General features: G+C 35.6%; 1 protein-coding gene across 3 annotated transcripts in view; it reads left to right on the forward strand.

Annotated features, from left to right (window-relative positions):
- The window catches only part of ASB3 (ankyrin repeat and SOCS box containing 3), a 95947-nt gene that overhangs the window by 62271 nt on the left and 10171 nt on the right, over positions 1-23505 (forward strand). For all 3 annotated transcript variants that reach the window (XM_079110229.1, XM_079110230.1, XM_079110231.1), the window contains 2 exons: positions 1037-1294; positions 6905-7038. In XM_079110229.1, the coding sequence (XP_078966355.1) occupies positions 1037-1294; positions 6905-7038 (392 nt within the window). The remainder of the gene's footprint in view (positions 1-1036; positions 1295-6904; positions 7039-23505) is intronic.

Below are 23505 nucleotides of genomic sequence, written 5' to 3' on the forward strand. Positions count from 1 at the left end.
GTGAACATTTTAATACTTACATTTTTATGTTTAGTTACATAAGTATATCTAAATATATGTTTAGCTATATTTCATTTTACATGGTATTTTACTTAATATTTATTTATTTTACAAATATTTGTATTGCCAGTTCTTTGTTCCAGAAAGGTTAAGTAACTTACTCAGGGTCTAGTTTCATAGTTGATATTCCTTATAACTTCGTAATGATACTTGTTTTAGTAATCTTGCCATTTTGCTCTCATAAGGATTACATCATTTTCAGTCAGTTTCATCATAACCTACCAGTGGTGGATAATAATTTTTTTCTTTCTTTTTTTTTTTTGTGGTGCTATGGATTGAACCCAAGGCCTTATGCATGGGAGACAAGCACTCTACCAACTGAGCTTTATCTCCAGCCCCCCATAAATTTTTTTTATGATGAAATTTTTTCAAAGTAATAAATTTAATAGGTATAATATGAAATCCTTTTTCTATAAAAATGCTTGAAAAGGAAGATTAATTTTAAAATGTAAAGCTGTAAGTTAAATTTTTGTTTTTCTGTATAATGTTTCATCCACTAGAAATCTAACAGTAAGAGGGTGGTTGTCCAAGGCTATTGCTAAATAAAATGATATTTTGGAAATTTCCAGAATAAATCTTTACTCTTTATGGACACATAGAATTGTTTATTGACTTTGTTTAGCAAGTATTGTGTAGTAGAGATTCTTAATTGTGCAAAAATATTACAATTTGAGAAAAGTTTTGTCAATGGTAATTTTTAAAATCACATTTATTTAAGAAACATGTTTTAAATTGTAAGAATAGTACATGCTTACTGTTGAAAATTACAAAAAACACAGGAGGGTTTAAAAAGTAAGAGTTCTTTTCTCCATCATCTAATCTCATTCACTGGACTTATGAAAACCATCCAGTATCCAGCAACCATTCTTCTTCAGCTATAATTACTATTAACAGTTTTTAAGAATTATTTATTATGTAAGAATCTAACTTTTAATTTTTTTTTTTTTTTTTTTTTTTTTTTTTTTTGGTGGTGAAGCTGTGAGTTCTTTGGAATTGTGAATATTCTTTTGAAATATGGAGCCCAGCTAAATGAACTTCATTTGGCATACTGCCTGAAGTATGAGAAGTTTTCAGTATTTCGCTACTTTTTGAAGAAAGGTTGCCCGTTGGCACCATGGAACCATATATCTGAATTTATAAATCATGCAGTTAATGCACAGATAAAATATAAGGAGTGGTTGCCACATCTCCTGCTTGCTGGATTTGACCCATTGATTCTACTGTGCAGTTCTTGGTAAGAAATCCTACTATGGTGGGCCTTAACTCTTTAAATGACTGCACTACCACTAAGTTTTCCTAGTTTCTTGAGTTCTCTGTGATGGGAGGAGTGTGTATATGTTTATGAGTTTTGATGGTCATAACAGGGTTGGGATGAAGGAAGGAGCTGGGAGCTTCAAGTAGTGAAGTTAATTAAGCACAGAGGCCTAGAAAAGGTGACTAGTAGAAGTGGGCACAATGAGATAGAGCCAGAGAGAAGGATATTTCTTCTGCTTCTGGCTATCCCTTATGCCCTTCTTAAAATGCCTGTGACATGAAAAGTAACGGTTGTAGCTGCTTTGAAGATTTCTGCTATCCCTCATCAAACTACATTGGTTACTCCTGCCCTACACATCTTGTCATTTTGAAATTTGTCTCCCTTATTAAATAATCATTTCTGAAGTATCTGAGGATATGATGTGTTTGAGGTAGTTTTGTAGCAGGCAGCCCTCTACAAGGGATTATATGAATACTGAGTCAGATTTTTGTTGGGCAAGAAGAGGAAGACTGTTTCTTCGAGCCTCCATCCTTTGCAGAAATTGTTAGTGTCTTGAGACAGGTAATTTTATCAGTGAGAGGACTCTTGACTGATATTCAACTAAAATGAAAAAGTAGAATAGAATTCTCCAGGGAAATAGAGGACATGCTATTTTGTAGAATTTCAGTAGAACATCTACTAGTTTTCATTTTTGTACTTCAAAAATTACCATTCACTGAAGTAAAATTTAGACAAATGATGAGATTTCTGCTTATTTCTTCTCCAAAGAGGCGTTTTTGAGAGTTTAGGCATACAGTGCTGGTCACCCCTGCTGGTGAGCTTAGTTTGTATTTCTGTGGACTCTACCTTTCTCCTGGTGGCTTCTTCTTTATGTGAAGGACAGGTCTTTATTTGACAATATTACAGTATTTCATCTTTTTAATGTGTTTGCTTACATGGAATTTAAGAGTTTTCACTAATGGGATTGTCATCTCTTTCTAACACTCTCTTTTAGATATGTTTGTCAGGAAAAAAGTACTTTCTGGTAGATGGTTTGGGATGTATAGAAGTAACAGCACAGTTGAGATAAATGTGCTGATCTCACCTTAACTTTTGTTTATAGTTTATAACAGTTTGAGCCCCTAGTTGTATTTGTTTTTTCCCCAATAGCTGTTTAATGGATAAATAGTTGTTTGTCAAATGCTTGTGGTTGCTTGTGGCTTCTTTTATACCTTTCCTAGTACTTTTTGCAAAACTTTACTTATTTTTTTAAAAAGGTAATTGATTGAAACATAAAAATGAGTTACTGATATCTCTAATTTTTTAATTTTTATTTTATTAGAACTTTATACAGTAATTCAGTTCATCCCAACAAACTCATACATGCATGGAATTCAATTTCAGTTCATGAGCACCCCTTTTCAACCCTTCTGTCTTCCCTCCCCTTCTGTTTTCCTTCCTCTACTGTACTAGACTTCCTTTTACTAGTTTATTTATTTATATTTATTTGGTTCTTTTTACTTATACATAAAGGCGAAATTCCCTGTGGTATTTTTATACATGCATGTAACATGATTTTTTAAGAATTCGTGCTGCGTTACCTCCTCTTTCGTATCCTTCCACTCTATCTCCTCCTTCTACACTACTGATCTTCCCTCTAGCTTTATGGCACCTATCCTTCCTTCCACATTTCCTTTATTTTACTCAATCTTCCTCATATGAGAGAAAACGTTCAACTTTTGAGTCTCTGAGTTTCATTTAGCATGATGTTCTCTTTTTCCATTTATTTATTAGCATGCTGTAATTTCATACTTCTTTATGGCTAAGTACAACTTCATACTTGTCTGTTTGTCTTAACAACCCCCCTCACATGCATACATATCAGTGAGATTGAAACTCTTGCTAATGAGTGTGAATAATTAAGAAAATTATTTAAGTATCCTTAGCTTACATGAATTTAATTATAGATTCTGGTCCCTGGACAGCTAGTTTCAGTTGCCTTCACCATTTCAGGATTCACTCCCTGACAGTGCTATAAATTGACCTGAACATTTAGGGTAGCCATGGTCAGTCCTGACAGTCTGATCCCCTTCATCTTTGGCCCCATGAAGTGCCTGTCCTCAGCACATCCAGTATCTTCTCGTCATACTTATTGTGTTTCTCTACTGAAGCTGAAACCATGGGGAAAACTCTACTGCTTGTCACTCCACAAAAAACTTGGGAAACAGGTGGGCGAGGAAAAGAGGTTTATGCAGTGCCAGCTTTGAGGAAGATAGAGACTTTTAGGTTTTAAATTTCCATCTTCAGAGGGCTCAGGGGCCCAGAAAGGTTTTATGAGAGAAAAGGAGGCACAGTGGAATAAAAGGCAAGAAATATACATAGGTAGACATAGCCAAAGAACCCCAGTTTCAGCTTCTTTGGCATCATTCCTCAGTAGGAGGAAATAAGCATGGAGAAAAACAGTTACCAGAAAGTTTCTTTTAATTTCAAAGAGACTGTTTCAGAGCTGTTAACTGATTCCATTTGATTTGCCCAGTACTTTCAACCTTCATGCTCTTTTCAGGTTTTTAATTTATTTTTTCTCTAATAAAAACTTAAAATACTTGCCTTACACCCAGGAAGCATTATTTTAAGTTCTTCACTCATATTAACTCATGTACTCTATAGAAGGGAGTAGATGCAATTATTATCTTTATTTTCCAGAGAAGGAAATTGAGGCAGAGGGTTCAACATTCTTGCTCAAACTCACACAGCAAATTAGCCCTGGAATTTAGATTTGAACCCAGACTGTCCTACAGTATGGCTCACATCTGTGTTCTTAACCACTCTGCTGTACTACCTTAGCCTTGTGAATCCACAGCAATGAAGTTTTATCCCTTGATTTCAAGTTTCTTTATCCTTTGCAAAACGGAGAATTTGTGCCAATTTTTCTTGCTCCTTCCTGTTCCTAGATTAGGAAAACCTACACAGGAAAAGAGAATTAAACCTTGTGTCTTTGCCAGCCAACTAGATAGACTGCCTATACCGAGAGCGACTATTGAGTTTTATTTTCTTAGAGGGTTTTGTAAAGTATGCTCTCCTTTCCCTAGTTCTGATACAGCCTCCCCACTCTAAATGTGAATAATTGAGAATTTCTGTGGTTATAAGCCACTGGTTGTATGCTGCATTCATTGGATATGTTAGGATAGGAGAGAATTAAGAACCAATAAACTACAAATTATTTTAAAGTAAGTTGTAAAACTTTCAGCTGTATGAATTGAGAAAGCCAATTGCATATATTTTGTTACTAAGGACTAACTTTTGTCACTTTATATTCATTAGAAAAAAATACAATGGAAAATTTCACTTTAGAAATGAAAATGCTTAACACGGTCAAATTTTTGTTCACTGATCTTTTATTGCATAGATAAAGCCAATGTTTACACTGAATATGATAAATGTTTTGCTTTCTTTGACCAAATTTACATTCAAAGAACTGTTATAAGAAAAATTCTCTCATAAAAATTCCAATATGTTGTTAAAGTAGATTTTGGTTGGTTGTTATTTATATTGCATGTAAGTCTGTTGCTTAATCTTTTTCATGTAAATTATAAATATCTTTCTTAGGTATTCCTTGTCTTACACAGTCTTAAAAATGTATGTGGCTGAATAATTGCTTGTCACAATATAATCTACGAAGTTGAAATATTTTTTTGACTTTAAATGGAAGACTAAGCCTCCTCCACCCCCCAAGAAAGTAACGGGAGAATAATAGAAAGCAAATATCATCTGTGCATTTTGTTGATTGTCACTTGTTTATACTCATACAACTGCTCTGTACAATGTAATGGTCAATGTAATATAATGACAGTATATTTTAGTGGCATTATCAGTGTTGGTAAAATAAACTCACCATTATATTAACTAAAGCTATGCAAACAGATTTACTTCTCATGTCTGTTTTGATACCTGTATAAAAATGACTTTGTTTTGGGTCACAGTGAGTCCTAAAGCACATTAAGGCAGAAAAATGAAACCATTAAAAAAGAACCAAATAACCTTTGGTATGGTGCTCTAAGAACGCCAAGGAGATTGTTTGCCCTTGAATATATTTCATCCTTTCATTTATTCTCAGTATTTCCTGATAAGTTGTGATTTCACTGAAAACTGACTGAAAAGTAAAGTCTTTGCCCAAGGTATTTGACCTACCTTTATTATATGTTTGCATATCTGAGAATTAAGAATTTGGGAAATAATTTTCATATTCTCTAATAAGTCATTTCAGGGATACTTTGATTCTGAATTACTAAAAAATAAGTTGTGTTTGAAATGACAAGTTTAGAGTATTATTTAGTTTCTATTTTTTGCTTCTACTTCTTTCCCTTCTTCAGTTTGTTACTTAGTAATGTCTCCCAATCTACCTTGAGAAGAATTTCTGCTTTTGTAGTAATTACTAGAGGTCCTGTGTTAGTCAACTTTTCTTTGCTGAGACCAAAATACTGACACAAACAACTTAGAGGAGGAAAGGCCTTTTTTTTTTTTTTTTTTTTTTTTTATTGTAAACAAATGGGATACATGTTGTTTCTCTGTTTGTACATGGCGTAAAGGCATACCATTTGTGTAATCATAAATTTACATAGAGTAATGTTGTTTGATTCATTCTGTTATTTTTTTCCCTTCCCCCCACCCCTCCCACCCCTCTTTACCCTCTATACAGTACTTCCTTCCTCCATACTTGCCCCCCTCCCTAACCCTAACTCTAACCCTAACACTAACCCTTCCCTCCCCCCCATTATGTGTCATCCTCCACTTATTAGCGATATCATTCGTCCTTTGGCTTTTTGAGATTGGCTTATCTCACTTAGCATGATATTCTCCAATTTCATCCATTTGGAAAGGCCTTTTTTGACTCATGGTTTCAATCCACTGTTGACTGATTCCATTGCGTTGGGCCTGAGGTGAGGCAGAGCATCATGGTGGAAGGGTGTGGTAGAGGAAAGCTGCTTCTCTTTTGGGTATGTTGGTAGGGAGTCTGATATTATTTTGAAAGAACAAAGGAAGAACTGTTTGTATGGATTCCCTTCTTTCAGTCCTTAAAGACAAATCTTGTACATCTTTTATGTCTGAATCTATAGTAGAAATGTTCTTAGAGAATAGTTGTACATCACTGGAAATTGGGTAGAAACAAGCCGTCTCTCTTGTATACTCAGTTTAGCAATAACCTGAGAGTACTTGGACTTTGTCCTTTTGGGATTATTAAATTATGTGTATAAGGATGACCAAACTACATTTGGCAAGATGGTTGGGAGGAGATGATGGTAAGCCCACTATTATACTGGTACTGTTTCCAATTAGAAGGGAAGTTCTACTCTAGTAGGAATAGAGATTCCTTTTGTCATCTCTTCGACAAATATACGCTGAGTCAATTCCCTTTCTATTAGGAACCTGTTGATGATTATTTGTATCTACCAAACTTGCCTTTAGTTATGTGAATTCTTTCTGTGCCCCATTTTTTTGGTGCCTTCCTCTTTAAGATATAAGCATAGATATGTAGTTATTTATTTCTACAATACAGGATGAAGCCTATATATATTTTGTTTCTGATGACTTGTTAACACCTTATTAATGTAGGATTGACTCAGTCAGTGATGACATTCTCATCTTCACTTTGGAATTTACTAATTGGAAGAAACTTCCTCCAACTGTTGAAAAGAAGCTCTCTGATCGTGCCTCAAACTCCTCTTGGTCTCTACAGCAAAGGATTGGTAAGAAAGAACAATTTTAAACAGACTTCACTACTTTTCCCTCTCTTGCTTTTCTGTGTTGTAATTTTAAGTGGAAGGATTTGTTCCTTTCACTTAAAGGAGAACACATAATAAATTGGATATAATTTGCATTTTCTTATATGGAAAAAGGGTGGAATTGTTGGGAGGATTATTTCCTTAAAAAAAAATCATTTCTGATTTTTATTAGGTTTAGCCTAGAGATCATATAAAGAAAAGTAGATGTTTACTGATATTTTTATGTAATGATATCCTTTTTTTTTAATGTTATGTAAACAAAGTGGGTCCTAAAAATCTGCTTTTTAAAAATTTAGTTTGTGTTATGAAATATGCTAAACTTAGTTTTGCTTTCTGGAATATGGGTGGATTTATGTTCACTCTGTACTGTTTTATCATTTCTAAAAGGAAATGACTCCATCCTTTATTTATACCTCTCTTTACTGATTCTGTTGTCTTTACTGATTCTGTGTCTGGCATAGTATAACTATGGAGGTGAGCTGGATGATAATTCTGTGAATTTACTGATATTTTAAATGACAGTTTTAAAACATTTTCAATTTACCTTTGCTCATTAAAACTTTCTAAAACTATTTTAGAGTTGATGTTTAGATTTTTGATTAAAAAATTAAGAGCATGCAGTGGGGTTTTGCACAAGATAAGCAGTTTAAACATATATGCAGAGTATTCCTATTTAGTTATTCAGATTTACTTTACTTTGACTATATTTTGTTAACTAGATTGTATGTCTTAAGTTAGGAAAACTAGTTCTTCACTGCTATTTTTACTTAACCGTAACTCTTCATAAAACATTTCAAATAGGCTTTTAACAGGTGGATTTATATATATGTAGAAATGTAACTTTTAATTTATTGGAAAACTACATTTAAGTAAATTTTCTCAATTCAAAACATTCAGGAAAATATGCTTTTGCACTGAGGTGTATTCAAACTGTTAGGTTTTTGCTGAAGAAAAAAAAAGTAATCCATTAGGAATCTCTGTCTTCTAGTTTAGAATTTCTTACAGATAATGTTGGAAAACTGACTTGCATGTAACTTTTTGTTTTCTTTTGGTGGTACTGGAGATTGAACCAGACGTGCTCTACCACTGAACTACATCCCCAGCCATTTTTATTTTTAATTTTGAGACAGGGATTACAGATATGTTTCACCACATTCAGCCACTTGCTTGTAATTCTTTTTTTTTTTTTTTTTTTTTTTTTTGCGGTGCTGGGGATTTGAACCCAGGGCCTTGTGCTTGTGAGGCAAGCACTCTACTAACTGAGCTATATCCCCAGCCCTGTAATTCTTAATGTTAAGAATTGACTCTGATTTTACTAATTATGTATCTGCAGCAGAAAAGAACAAGTATCTATTCAGAACAGATAGAATATGGGACAGTGGATTTGGAAACAAAGAGTCAAAAGAGGGAGCATATGCCAAACGGGGAAATTATTGCAATGTTATCAATTAGTAAAGATATGTGAGAGTTTACTCTGAAGATCTTAACATATGGCAGGTTTGTCCAGATGAAGGTAAAAATTGAGCATGGGTATATTACCTTGCAGTAGACTAAATCCATCAAGGGCTTCTTGTTTAATTAGGCACTAGGCTGAGCTTGTGTAGGGAAATCATCATCATCCCTTAAGAGGATTTTATGCTGCCTGAAGAATTTGCAAAAGCCTTTCTCGAAGGTATTAAAGTAGCTAATGCTTTTCTGGTCTATTTCTCTAAGTAAGACCTTTTTTCTTGGTTCCAGTTCCATATAGCCACCTGCTTTTTGGACAACTCCACTTGATATCTCACATTTTGACATATTCAAAATTGAACATGTCATTTTTCCTGTAAATCCTTCTGTTCTTTCTGTTTGTTTCCTGGTTCAGGAGGTGAGTTTGGGAGTGCTATTTACAAAGAGAGTGAGTTTAAGCATAGCAGCCATTATTTTTTCATTCACAACAGTGATGTTAGGGGTTGGGTATGATATTTGTCCCTAGAAGAAATTTGGCAATGTCTGCAAACAGGTTTTGATTCTCACAACTGTTAAGGGTGGTATTGTCATCTAGGGGGGTCAAGGCCAGGGAATCTGCTCAACATCCTACAGTTCACTGGACAGCCTCCCACAATAGAATTATCTGCAGATAATTTGCAGCTGCCAATGTCAGTAGTGCTGAGGTTAAGAAATCCTGATGTCTAGTGACTCTGCAGTCCAGGCTTTTTAAGCCTGTCCCAGGATGACTTTTTTTTAACCTTATTACAAATTACTTAGAAAAGCTTGTATTCTTCCTCCTACTTGGCCTCTCAGGGTATTCTGCAGTGTTTCCTCTTCTGCAGATAGTAGGAGCCATTACAATGCTGTAGTTTTAATAAATCTGGGAAGAAAAGATCCGCCCAGTTGCCTGGGTTTCCAATGTATTATGATTCTCTTTCTTTCTCTGGTTCAGGGCTGTCTTGGTATATCCTTTTTCTCTTTGGCTTTTCAGTACACTCAATTTCTTTATGTTGGTCTTCTAGACTCCCTCCTTTCCCTGGATTTTAGCTATAGGATCTCAGAAAGCAGAAACATGGGCAAGATTTTAACTAGTGGGAGTGAGTCCTGAAGAACAGTTCTTGTTTACCTCTCTTCACATATGACAGTCTTGTTTTTACCCCACTTTCTCCAGTAACTTTTCATACTATTAAATAATGACTGCCTTGTCAATACATTTTTTTTAAACATTTTATGTGAAGATGCGTCTTAACACTTATGCTGCTGTTGGTATGTCCCTAGGCAATGCTCAGTTCCCTAGATCTGTTAAGTTTGCCAGCAATATCTGTCCATGTGGAAAAGTTTCCTCCATATTTTTAAGAAGCCCTTTCCAAGTCCTGGAGGTGCCTTGTTTTTGGTCAAGATTCTCCTTTCCTTATCTTTTCTACCTTAAGGAAGCAGTAACTTGCTTTGGTAATTTATAAACAAAAATGACAACTCATTTTTTTTGCTGCTTATCTTTTAACTATTGAATTATCTTCAAAAGTTTCTTACTTCAGAAAGGAAATGTATACCAGGTAAAATTAACTGAGTGGTTATAGTTTTAGTGATAATCTTTTAATCACATGCCTTATAGATACCACTTTGAAACATCACTCTGATCCCATAGTAGTAGACTTCTTAGGCAAAAAATTTCAGCTGGGCAAAATGGCACATGCCTGTAGTCCCAGCTACTCAGAGACTTAGGTAGGATGATCACCTGAACCCAGGATTTTTAGACCAGTTTGGGCAATATAGCAAGATTCTATCTAAAACAAACAAAACATGTTTAAATTTACCAATTCCTGGTTACCTGCCCAAGATCACAGCTAAGTAATTAAATTCTTATGGATAAAAGCACTTGACTTTAGTTCATTCTGAATTTTTTTTCTTGGTGGGAGGGTGGATGGGTACTGGGGATTGAACTTAAGGTCTTGCACATGCTACTCAAGTGGTCTCCCACTGAGCTATAGTCCAGTTCTTTTTTGTTTTATTTTGAGACAGGGTCTCTCTGATTTGCCCAGGCTAACCTTGAACTTGGGATTCTCCTACCTCAGTCTCTTGAGTAGCCAGGATTTTGGGTATATGCCACTGTGCCTGTCTGGTTCATCCTGAATTTTTATTTTTATTTTTAGTTTTTGTAGTACTGGGGATTGAACCCAGAGGCACTCTGCCACTGAACTACAACTCCAGCCCTTTTTATTTTGAGACAGGGTCTCATGAAGTTACTGAGGCTGGCCTCGAATTTAAGATCCACCTGCCTCAGTCTCCCAACCCATTGAAATTATAGGTGTGTGCCGCTGTACTTGACTATTCTGAATTTTTAATAACCAAATATATTCAGTTCTACCCAGAATGTTAAATGGATCTGAATACTACAAAGGATCCTAGAAGGACCCCAGCAAACTCTCTTAATCTTTTTATTCCAGTTTGTTTTTCTTTTTTCTTTGTTCTAAAAAGGGTTTACAAAGTTTATATACATAGACTATCACAAACAGTAAAATAGAAGTTAAAAATGGAAGTTAAAGAAAAATGAAAAAGGTGGGAATGGATTTTAAAAAAAGGTGATCTGTGAGGAAGAAGTATGTTATTGTAAAACCCAAGAAACATTATCAGGACTCCTTCCTAAATATGGTAGACTGAAAAAGTACCCACAGTTTAAATCAAAGTTAGTTTTGAAACAGCAGTGTTTTGAGCAATGCTCTTTTCTTACGTAAACTTCAGAAATAAACCATTTTTGGTTAGGATACCAATGTAACTATATGTGGTAACTTATTTTATGAGATTGGTTGTTATATAAACTTTTAAAAAATATTTTTAGTTGTAGACAGACATAATGCCTTTATTCTATTTTTTTTTTTTTTTTTTAATGCAGTGCTGAGGATCAAACCCAGTGCCTCACATATGCTAGGCAAGCACTCTACCACTGAGCTAAAACCCCAGCCCTATAAACAAAATTTAAGCTTAGGAATAGGTGACCTACAGTGCTTTCTGGTATGAACTAACTGGCTTTCCAATTGTTTACTCCCGTGATTTCTAGTTGAAGGTAGTAAAACATTCTGGCTTTAAAAAGAATATTTGTTTTTCTTTAGCAAGAGCATTTATCTTGCTACTTAATAACATCAAGTTAATTGTTTAAAAGGTGGGAGTTGGGATATAATCTTAATTTATGCCAGTGGGAATTTTTTTTTTTAATTGGAGATTGAACCCAGGGCTTTAAGCATGCTGGGTAAGTACTCTACCACTGAGCTACCTGCCCAACCCTGCCAGTGAAAATTTTAACTTCTCTGATGACTTTGACTGTCATGGTAATGATTAGGTACAGGCTGTGCATGGACATCAGACATCGTACTCTAATGGTTAAAGGTTGGAGCTTTGGAATTAAATAGACATGCCTCTAACATTTTCTAGCTATGGGGAAGTTACTTGTATCTCTGAGCCTTGGTTTCCAATTATAAGAAGAGATAATAATAGTACCTACCTCATCATTTTTGCAACAGATAATGTCATTGTAATAGAGATAGACCTTGGTTAACTAAATTCCATTTCATTTTTCTCTTCCTTACAACAAAGGAAGACTGCATTGTTTTTACCTTGACTTGGGTAAGTGGTAAAAGTATAAAGCATGTGGTTTGAGTACTCTATGTTTTCATTTACCTTGTGGAGAAAATATGAAAGCCATGTTTGACATGACAGTAATACAATATGGACATAACTGAGAGCCATTAAGTTGTCACTTTAGAAGAATCACCTGACCTGCAGCAAATTTTGCAAATTGAGCAAGAAATAAACATTTGCTGTATTAAGACCCTATTTTTAGGACTTGTTATTACAGTGTAACCTAGCCTATACTCAAGCTAATCCATAACCAGATTCTATCCCAGAATCAGTGACCAAGGAAAGGTCCAAAAAGCTACAAATAGTGGAGTAGTATACTTGATAATGAATATTCATATGAGTGCTCAACTAAAGCCCATCTGTTACTTATTTATTTATTTATTTATTTGAGATGGGGGCCCCTCACTATGTTGCCCAGGCTGCATGTGACTTCTGGGCTCAAGTAGTCCTCTGACCTTAGTCTCTGAAGTAACTGGGACTACAGATCAAAACCACCACTCCTGATTTTTCTCCTTATTTTAAACATTGAACTGCAAAGCACTAACTTACAATTCTAAAGAAAATGTTCAATAAACTAAGTGATGTGCAAGTATAATGGGGAGTGGGGTAATAGAGGGAACTTTTAAAAAGTTGCATCTAACCATGGAGGCCATGCTTAATATTTAAACATGGTTAAATATCTAGTGAGCATTAAAGCTTATTGTTCATGTGGTTCTTAACTCTAGTGGCTTTTCCTCTGGACACTTTTCATCTGGATGAGGCATTATTACCAAGAACCCAATCAGTAATTGCTTGTAATCTTCAAAAACTGGACACATGATCATCTATTTGTCAGGTCTAGTCTCTCAGACATTAGCCATATTGTGAGTCTTTACAGCCTTCAATAGATTCATGGCTTGGTTTTAAGTTAACTGTAAATTTATCATTAAAAAACCCTAACTAACTGTGGCATATATACACAATGGAATATTATTCAGCCATAAAGAAGAATACAGTTATGGCATTTGCAGGTAAATGGATAGAGTTGGAGAATATCATGCTAAGTGAAATAAACCAATCCCAAAAATCCAAAGGCTGAATGATTTCTCTGATAAGTGGATGATGATACCTATTGGGGGTAGGGGGAGGCAAGAATGGAGGAAGGATAGATTATATAGAGGAAAATGAGGGGTGGAGAGGGGGTGGGGAGAAGGAAAAATAATAGAGTAAACATCATTACCCTGTGTACATGTAGGATTACACAAATGGTATGACTCTACTTTGTGTACAACAAGAGAAACAAAAGTTGTACCCCGTTTGTGTATAATGAATCAAAATTTTAAAAATATAATAAAATAAATGTGAAAAAAAATAAATTCAAGACTGCTCTAAACTGTTATGCAATAAAAAACCCAGCTAAGTCTGGCTCTTAAATATAATAATAAGGATAGACTGCAGGACCAAGATTACTAGATTTAAGAACCACATGTAGGGGTATTTTTTTCTAATTTTTTAATTGAGAAATTTGTAGTTGATTTAAAATTTTAACAAGATTCCATCTGCACACTTATAATTTTAGCTTCACACAGCCTCTTACTAATTCAAGTTTTTTATTTTTATTTTTGTGGGAAAATTCTATTCAACTAGGCACTAATGGGTTGTATTCACATTTGCTAGGATGTTTTGCTCTTAAAAGTGTATTGAGAAGCTGGGGTACAGTGCTTGTCTACCTTGTGTAAGGCCCTGGGTTCAGTCTCCAGTGCTGCAAATAAAACAAACAAAGCAAAATAAAAGCTACGTTGAAGTTATCTGTAGTATGTTGGTAAGCTAGGAGAAATTTTTGTCTTAAAACAATTAAAGTAGAATTTTTTGGTTTTGTTTTTTCTTTTTTAAAATACATGTCTCAATTCTCAGGTCGCCCGTGTTATTAGAAAACCTGTTTCACTCTTTCCTCATATCTACTGCATTGAATATGCGTGCAGGAAGATCCCTGAAAAAGCCATATCTCAATTAAAACAAAAGAATATTATTTTCTGAATCTCAAATATTCATTAAGTATAATAGAGAGCAAAGAAGAGCTCTCTGCTAATACATGAGAACTATAATAGAGTTTATGTTACCCTTGAAATCAAATGAAAGATGTTTCACTGTTTATTCCACCTTCAAGACTTTACCTATTTGTTAAGTAGTTCACTTAGAAATTTTTTTGTTGAAATTAATGCAGCCATTAAAAAGATATTCCCCACGGAGAAGTCGTTCAATGTGTTCTTACTGCTTCCGGGTAGGATCCTCATAGACTTCTACCAACCTTTTCATTCAGGTCTTCCAAAATGATGAGCTATATAAAGTATATGTGAACTATGTAAAGTAAAATTTGAAGAAGCATAAAAATATGATTGTTTATCTAGGCTCTGTGAAGCAAAAATTATAGGTGGACAGATGGAAACTTATTAAAATTTTAGCAATAAGTTTCTCATTTAAAAAACTAAACAAAATTCAAAAACAAAGTCCTGAAGACTGGCTCTTAAATCTTGTAATAGGGACAGACTGTAGCACATTAACTAGGTTCTTGTCTGAAGTAGGTATTATAAAAGCTAAGTTTTTTTCCAAGAAACCAAATAAGACTAAAAGGAAGATGTTCTTGTTATAGGTGCATGGGCAATGCTCTTTGAGAGTAAGAGAGATAAAAGTGACCAGTGGAGTGGACTTTGAACAATGTGTGTGTGTGTGTGTGCGTGCATGTGTGTGAGTGTGTGTGAGGGGCATTGACATCCCCTTAGCCCCACAGTAAAAAATGCACGTGTAATTTTTTTTCTTTTTTTGTGGTGCTGGGGATTGAACCAGGGCCTTGTACATGTGAGGCAAGCACTCTACCAACTGAGCTATATCCCCAGCCCTACATATGTAATTAAAAAAAAAAAAAAATTTAAAGCCAGGCATGGTGTTGCATGCCTGTAATTCCAGCTGACATAGGAGGATCATGAGTTGGAGTCCACCCTGAGCAACATAGCAAAACGCTGTCTCAAAATAAAAAAAACAAAAAGGACTGGGTATGTAGCTCAGTGGTAGAGCAGCCTGGATTCAATCCCTAGTATTGCAAAAACAAAAACAAAACAAAGCAAGAAACCCCCAAAACTAAGCCAAAACAATAAAAAAATGCAAATAACAGAATTATTTAAGACCTTTATTATTAGGTATTTGCAGTTTGTTGAGTTGAAAAATCACATAGTAAACATTTTTATTAAAATTAAAAATGAAAATAAAAACCAGAAATTACTCCAACACCTGGAGACTAAATAATATGCTATTGAATGAAACATGGATAACAAAAAACATCAGGGAGGATATAAGAAAATTCTTAGAGGTCAATGAGAACGAGGATACAACATATCAAAATCTCTGGGACACTATGAAAGCGGTACTAAGAGGAAAATTCATTGCATGGAGTGCATTCCAGAAAAGAATGAAAAGTCAACAACTAAATGACCTAACATTACAGCTCAAAGCCCTAGAAAAAGATGAACAGAATAACAGCAAAAGTAGTAGAAGACAGGAAATAATTAAAATCAGAGCTGAAATCAATGAAACTGAAACAAAAGAAACAATTCAAAAAATTGACAAAACAAACAGTTGGTTCTTTGAGAAAGTAAACAAAATAGACAAACCCTTAGCCACACTAACAAAGAGAAGAAGAGAGAAAACTCAAATTACTAAAATTTGTGATGAAAAAGGAAATATCACAACAGACACCACTGAGATACAGAACATAATGAGAAGCTACTTTGAAAATCTGTATTTCAACAAAATAGAAACTACCGAAGACATTGACAAATTTCTAGAGATATATGCTCCCCGCAAACTGAACCAGGAGGACATACACAATTTAAACAGATCAATATCAAGCAATGAAATAGAAGAAGCCATTAAAAATCTGCCATCCAAGAAAAGCCCAGGACCAGATGGATTCTCAGCCGAGTTCTACAAGACCTTCAAAGAAGAACTCATTCCAATACTTCTCAAAGTATTCCAGGAAATAGAAAAGGAGGGTACCTTACCAAACTCATTCTCTGAAGCTAATGTCACCCTCATTCCCAAACCAGGCAAAGACACATCAAGGAAAGAAAATTTTAGACCAATATCCTTGATGAATATAGATGCAAAGATCCTTATCAAAATATTGGCAAACTGTATCCAAAAACATATTAAGAAAATTGTGCACCACGATCAAGTGGGGTTCATCCCTGGAATGCAAGGATGGGTCAACATTCGTAAATCAATAAACGTAATCCATCATGTCAATAGACTTAAGGATAAGAATCATATGGTTATTTCAATTGACGCAGAGAAAGCGTTCGACAAAATACAACACCCCTTCATGCTCAAAACACTAGAAAAAACAGGGATAGTAGGAACATACCTGAACACTGTAAAGGCTATTTATGCTAAACCCATGGCCAACATCATTCTTAATGGAGAAAAACTGAAACCATTCCCTTTAAAAACGGGAACAAGACAGGGATGTCCTCTTTCACCATTTCTATTCAACATTGTCCTCTAGCCAGAGCAATTAGGCAGACCAAAGAAATTAAAGGGATACGAATAGGAAAAGAGGAACTTAAACTGTCACTATTTGCGGATGACATGATTCTATATTTAGAGCATCCAAAAACCTCCTCCAGAAAACTTCTAGACCTCATTAATGAATTCAGCAAAATAGCAGGCTATAAAATCAACATGTATAAATCTACAGCATTTTTATACGCAAGCGACGAAACAGTTGAAAGGGAAATGAGGAAAATAACTCCATTTGCAATAGCCTCAAAAAAATAAAATACTTGGGAATCAATCTAACCAAAGAGGTAAAACATCTCTACAATGAAAACTACAAATCATTGAAGAAAGAAATTGAGGAAGACCTTAGAAGATGGAAAGATCTCCCATCTTCTTGGATAGGCAGAATTAATATTGTCAAAATGGCCATACTACCAAAAGTGCTATACAGATTCAATGCAATTCCAATTAAAATCCCAATGACATACCTTACAGAAATAGAGCAAGCGATTGTGAAATACATCTGGAAGAATAAGAAACCCAGAATAGCTAAAGCAGTCCTTAGCAGGAAGAATGAAACGGGGTATCGCAATACCAGAACTTCAACTATACTACAAAGCAATAGTAACAAAAATGGCATGGTATTGGTACCAAAATAGACAGGTAGATCAATAGCACAGAATAGAGGACATGGACACAAACCCAAATCAATACAATTTTCTAATATTAGAGAAAGGTACCAAAAATATGCAATGGAGAAAAGATAGCCTCTTCAACAAATGGTGCTGGGAAAACTGGAAATCCATATGCAACAGAATGAAACTAAACCCCTATCTCTCACCCTGCACAAAAATCAACTCACAATGGATCAAGGACCTTGAAATCAGACCAGAGACCCTGCATCTTCAAATCTTCAACTTGTTGGTTTAGGATCAGACTTCCTTAACTTAGCTTCCTCCCATAGCACAAGAAATAAAAGCAAGAATCGGTAACTGGGACAGATTCAAACTAAATAGCTTTCTCTCAGCAAAGGAAACTATCAGCAATGTGAAGAGAGAGCCTACAGAGTGGGAGAATATCTTTGCCACTCATACTTCAGATAGAGCACTAATTTCCAGAATATATAAAGAACTCAAAAAACTCTACACAAAGAATACAAATAACCCAATCAACAAATGGTCTTAGGATATGAACAGATGCTTCAAAGAAGATGTACAAGCAATCAACAAACATATGAAAAAATGTTCACCATCTTTAGTACTAAGAGAAATGCAAATCAAAACTACACTAAGATTCCATCTCACCCCAATTAGAATGGTGATTATCAAGAATACAAGCAACAATAGGTGTTGGAGAGGATGTGGGGAAAAAGGTACACTCATACATTGCTGGTGGGGCTGCAAATTAGTGCAGTCACTCTGGAAAGCAGTGTGGAGATTCCTTAGAAAACTCAGAATGGAACCACCATTTGACCCAGCTATCCCACTCCTTGGCCTATACCCAAAGGACTTAAAATCAGCATACTACAGAGATACAGCCACATCAATGTTCATAGCTTCTCAATTCACAATAGCCAGACTGTGGAACCAACCTAGATGTCCCTCAGTTGATGAATGGATAAAGAAACTGTGGTATATATATATACAATGGAATATTACTCAGCTATACAGAATAATAAAATTATGGCATTTGCAGGCAAATGGATGAAATTGGAGAATATCACGCTAAGTGAGATAAGCCAATCTCAAAAATCCAAAAGAGGAATGATCTCACTGATGAGCAGATGATGACACATAATGGGGGGTGGGAGGGGGTCAGAATGGAGGAAGGAGGGACTGTATAGAGGGAAAAGAGGGTTGGGAGGGGTGGGGGGGGAAGGGAAAAATAACAGAATGAATTCAAACCTCATTACCCTATGTGAATGTATGATTACACAAATGGTATGCTGTTACTCCATGTACAAACAGAAACAACATGTATCCCATTTGTTTACAATAAAAATAAATTTAAAAAAATGAAAGTCTTAAAAATCTAACTTCACCAGATAGAAACAGTTTTAAAATGTTTAAAGTTATGTTGAAAGAAAACAGGCTTTCAAAACTAACAAACAAAACACATATTTGTTATTACCAGAAAGAGATGTCTTTAGGTAAAAATAATGAAAGCCCCATGCTGCATAGATAATTTATAGCTGTAGTTATCTAGTCAATGAGCACAAAGCAAGCATTTAATCTTTAGCACCAATCTCTTGTTTATTTCTTATTGCTGAAATTTCATACTCATTTCTTCTTATTGGATGGCACATGATGGTGAAGGTGGTAAACTGACATTTGCTCAGCCCCACCCTGCTCAGCCTTCAGAGTGGATGAATTCTCAGCTGGTGAATTGGTTGCTTTGGTCTTTTCATCTTCTTGGGGGGCTAGAATTTTTTAGGTGTCTGTCAGGTAATTGAAATTGGAGAAGTACTGAGGTGGCCGCTGAACTCGAGTCCCATTTCCTTGATTTTTCTTATCCTTTACATTGCTGGCCTCTTCAGGCTGTCTTTGGTGAGAAGGCACCGATGGAATAGTGGTAACTCCCGTACATATTCTGTCTCACTCTTCTACTTTGTTGTTCTGCTCTCTGGTTTTCAGCACCCTTCATCATTTTCCCCTGCACGGGAGGGTTTGGAATACTGTGGTAGATGCCCACAGCGCCTCTCCAGTAGTGTGGGAAACTTCTGAGGTAGGGTCAGTATTGTTGGGCCTGGCCTTTGCAAACCTCTCTGATCCCTCATTCTTTCCTCCATTCTCATTTTTTCTGGTAATTCTGCTGGTAATTGTGTGGGGGACCCACAGTATAGCACGGATAACATCTTCCATAGTTTTGGTCTGTTGCATGTTTGCTGCCTTGAATTGGAATTCCACCAGGACCTGTAACATTTTCTGTCTTCACACACTTTTCTCCTTCAGAAACATCAAAATCTACAGTCTCCAACTCCTATACCATGAAGATATTTCTCCTGGGGTTATTCTTTTTGCGTCTTTTTTTGTTAGCATTCCTGTTGAAATCATCCATATCTTGTTTCTTATGTTGAAACATTTTACTGTTCCCAAATCCTTTGTTCTGGTTACCATGCCCCTGCCAGGGGAGCTACTGAAATGAACCCCAGCTCTGCAACTCCCTGTGCCTGTCCATGGTGCTGAGCATGGTCTGCCCTGCTGAGGGCAAGAGCTGGGATTTGGCCTCTGGTTGTGGTGATGGTGAGGGACTGACTGCTTCAGCTGTGACTTCTTCTGGCCTAATTGGCATCCAGACTACCAGCAGCGGTCGGTTCACCCTCTGCTCCAACACTGCTAACTGAACTCCATGTATAACTTGACTCTCCCAAATTTAACTACTAATAACCTGCTGTTGACCAGAATCCTTACCAATAACATAAACAGTAGATTAACATATATTTTGTACATTATATGTATTATATACTGTGAAAAATTTGTGTGAACACTGAGAGATTTCTTTTATAAGGCAGTATGCAGTTACAGGGAGATATTAGATTCACAAGGTGTGTTTAGGAAAACTTGCAACATATGAGCTCATGGCAGTAGCAAGAACAGGTGAACATGAAATTACTTAGTAGTTCATGTACTACTATGAATTTTTTGCAGATATGGCTTAATAGTGCATCTTTAAGTTTGCATTTTTTTCAACTGAGAATAGAGCTACGTGTGATCTGTGTGCCACAGTTTCAGTACATTTTGGCTTTATATAATGAATTTGTATATATTTTATGTGTATTTATGTATATTTTATATTAAATAATAAGAGTCATTTTAGGCATTTGTATACTAACCTTTTCTTGATTTTTTTGATATTTTTAGTTAGGTTACATGGTTTTTCAAATTGTTCAAAATCTCAAAAAAAAAAAAAATCCATGTATAAGTGGACCTGTGCAGTTTAAACCTGTATTGTTAAAAGATCAACTTTTTATAAAGGCATAAAAACCATGGCTGTGAGAAGGGTGTTGGTGCCAGGTGTGGAAGATTGTTAAGGAGTTAAGGCAGAGTTCATGGTCCTTGATTTGAAAATGAGGTATGCCTGTCTTTTTCTTGATGACCAGTCCATCTTGGTAGGCCTTAGTTGCAGAGTTTAGAACCTTAGAAATTGAAATAACTATCTATAAATTGAAGAACTGGCCCATCATGAGAGCTCTCATTTTGCTTATGTTTCTTCCTGGTTTTTAAGATGATGAAAATAAACTATAGAGATCTGTGCTTCAAGAGGCTTCTTCTGTAACATTCTAAAAAGGGAAGGGGAGCTGAATCTCTTGGTAATGAGGAGACATGAAAACAGCTGTTGTAAAGATAGCACCAGAACCTGCTACTGAGTTCCTCTTGCCTCTTCCACTTGCCATGACCCTTTTGGGTGATTTCCATATGACATTTGTTGTCAGGATTAGGACAGGGGCACTAGATGAAGCCTCCACTGAGCACACCATTTGCTCATGGCTCATAAAATATGTACTGGAGATTGTGAACATTTGGGGATCCACCATTCGTTAGGTAAAGAAGGACTAGATGATGTGAAATGTCAGCCAGTACCTCTTCTCCAAGTTATATATGTGATCTGCACTGAGGTGTACGTGATTCTGGGGAGAATGCTTTTTAACGTGGTTCATATTGTTTGGATAGAGATCCGTAGTGGATGCAGAACTCATTTTGGGGAGACCAATAAATAAATGCAGATAGAGAAAGAGGCAGTAATCTTAATTCTCATCTTTTTATAAGGCATTCTTTCTGTACTACATATCTTCTTTTGACTTGTTTCTTAGGGGCACACTTAAAAGTCCACAGAATTATAACAAAGGGAAGGTGAGGAGGTTAGACTATGCTAAAAGTAAAAAAATTGATAAAGGAAATGACTGTTTTATAATGATATTCTTCATTGTCTCTTGTAGTGTTGAGAAAAGTAACTTCTTAGTTTAGTGATCCTGCTCAATTGTTGCAGTGGTAGAAGGGGAAGTCCTTCCATCTTGGAGAAACACTATTTACAGTGTGTAGATTACCATCTACTGTCAGTGTCACTTTGTAAATAATTTGCAAAACCATTCTTATTTTGTCCCTTCCATGGCTTTTGTTTGTTAGTTATCATTTCTGACATGCTTAGCTTCAGTACTCCTCTAAATGCCCAGTTTCTAATATTATTCTCAAATCACCATTAAATAAAACAGAAGTTTGAAAATACCAGATCTCTTTTTAAAAATCTATTATAGCAACCTAATTTCTCTCAGAATGAAAGCCCTTCATAATCTGTCCCTGCAGTGTCTTCCTATCCTATGCACTCTGAATGTTAATAGAGTAATACTTGTTTCCCCAAATATGCACCTCACAATTTGCTAATATATTCTCCATGACTTTAACGTCCTCTGATTGGCAATGTTCTCTTACCTCTTATAACTTACTGACTTTTATTTCTAGAAATTTGGCTCTAAATCATGTCCTCTTCTACATGTTTCCAGATACTCCTCTAGCCATTTCTTCCCTCTCCAGTATATTGGCAGTGTTAAGGCACTTATCAGTTTTCCTACATTTGTTGATTTTTTCTAAAAAATATTTTCAGTTGTAGATAGACACAATATCTTTGTTTTATTTATTTATTTTATGTGGTGCTGAGGATTGAACCCAGTGTCTCACCATTGCTAGGCAAGTGTTCTGCAGCTGAGCTACAACCCCAGCTCCATTTGTTGATTTTTGAGAGCTTACCCCTTGAAAACAAGAGGGCATATTTCTCGTTCTCCATATCTGATCATAAAAATATTTTTTGGTCTAAATCCACGAATGAGATGTTTTGTGTTACCTAAAGGGAAGACAAGGGGACTACCCCGGATGTTCTAGCTCAGTTCTTTTGAAGACTGAGTGGTGGGAGTTCGGCTTCTACCTACTTGCTTCCAATGACAGTTCATTTTTAAAGAAACCATTCCCTCATATCAGGGAAATGTGAAGAATTATTGTGGATGAGTTCTAAAAACTGTTCATCTCATTTAATCCACATACTTTCCTTTGTAAGTTTGGAAATTACAGAGTATAATATTAAAAGAATAATATTAAATTTGTTTTGATATGATCAGGTGAAATGACCTAAATTGAAGATGGAAAAGTGGCTTAGACAGAAGCTTTAGCTTCTGATAGCCTGTTCATTTGAGAACTTCTAACCATTCAGTCTGTACTTTTAGTTCCAAATGTGGAGCACAGTCAGAAGTATTCAATGAAGAGTCTATTTAGAAGCATTTCTATAGGTAGACACTTATAAATCTAGCTCTCTAAATCCATTAATTTCTTAATAAATAAATTCTTTAATAACCTGTCAGCTGTGTATCAGCGAGGCAAGCACTCTACCAGCTGAGCTATCTCCCCAGCTACAGTAGAATTTTAAGTAAAAAATTATGTGAATTAAAAAAATAAAGTGAATGTAGATGTTTAGTGCAGTGACTAAAAGGGAAGGATGTGGGATCATGGAAGGATGTGTTGTCTCTCAGAGAAGAGAGCCTGGAAGATCTTGTGTGTTTACTCTCAAGTAGGGATAAAGTTTTGCTAAGAAAATTGATGTGAGAGCTGAATAGGAGACCTGATGATTTGGAATTGTTGCAGTAAAAGATTTGCTTAGCAACTCTGCGAGCCTGGTGGAGGACAGAAGTGATAGCAGTTCATGTGGTTATGTAATCTTTCTTTACCAGCATGGCTTATGCTTCTCTATGTTGAGGGGCAGTAAGAAAATGTTCAGATTGATCCTGGGGATTGTCAGAATAGGTACATAGAAATCAGT

This window comes from Sciurus vulgaris (genome assembly GCF_902686455.1).
Source record: "Sciurus vulgaris genome assembly, chromosome: 14".
Lineage (NCBI taxonomy): Eukaryota > Metazoa > Chordata > Mammalia > Rodentia > Sciuridae > Sciurus > Sciurus vulgaris.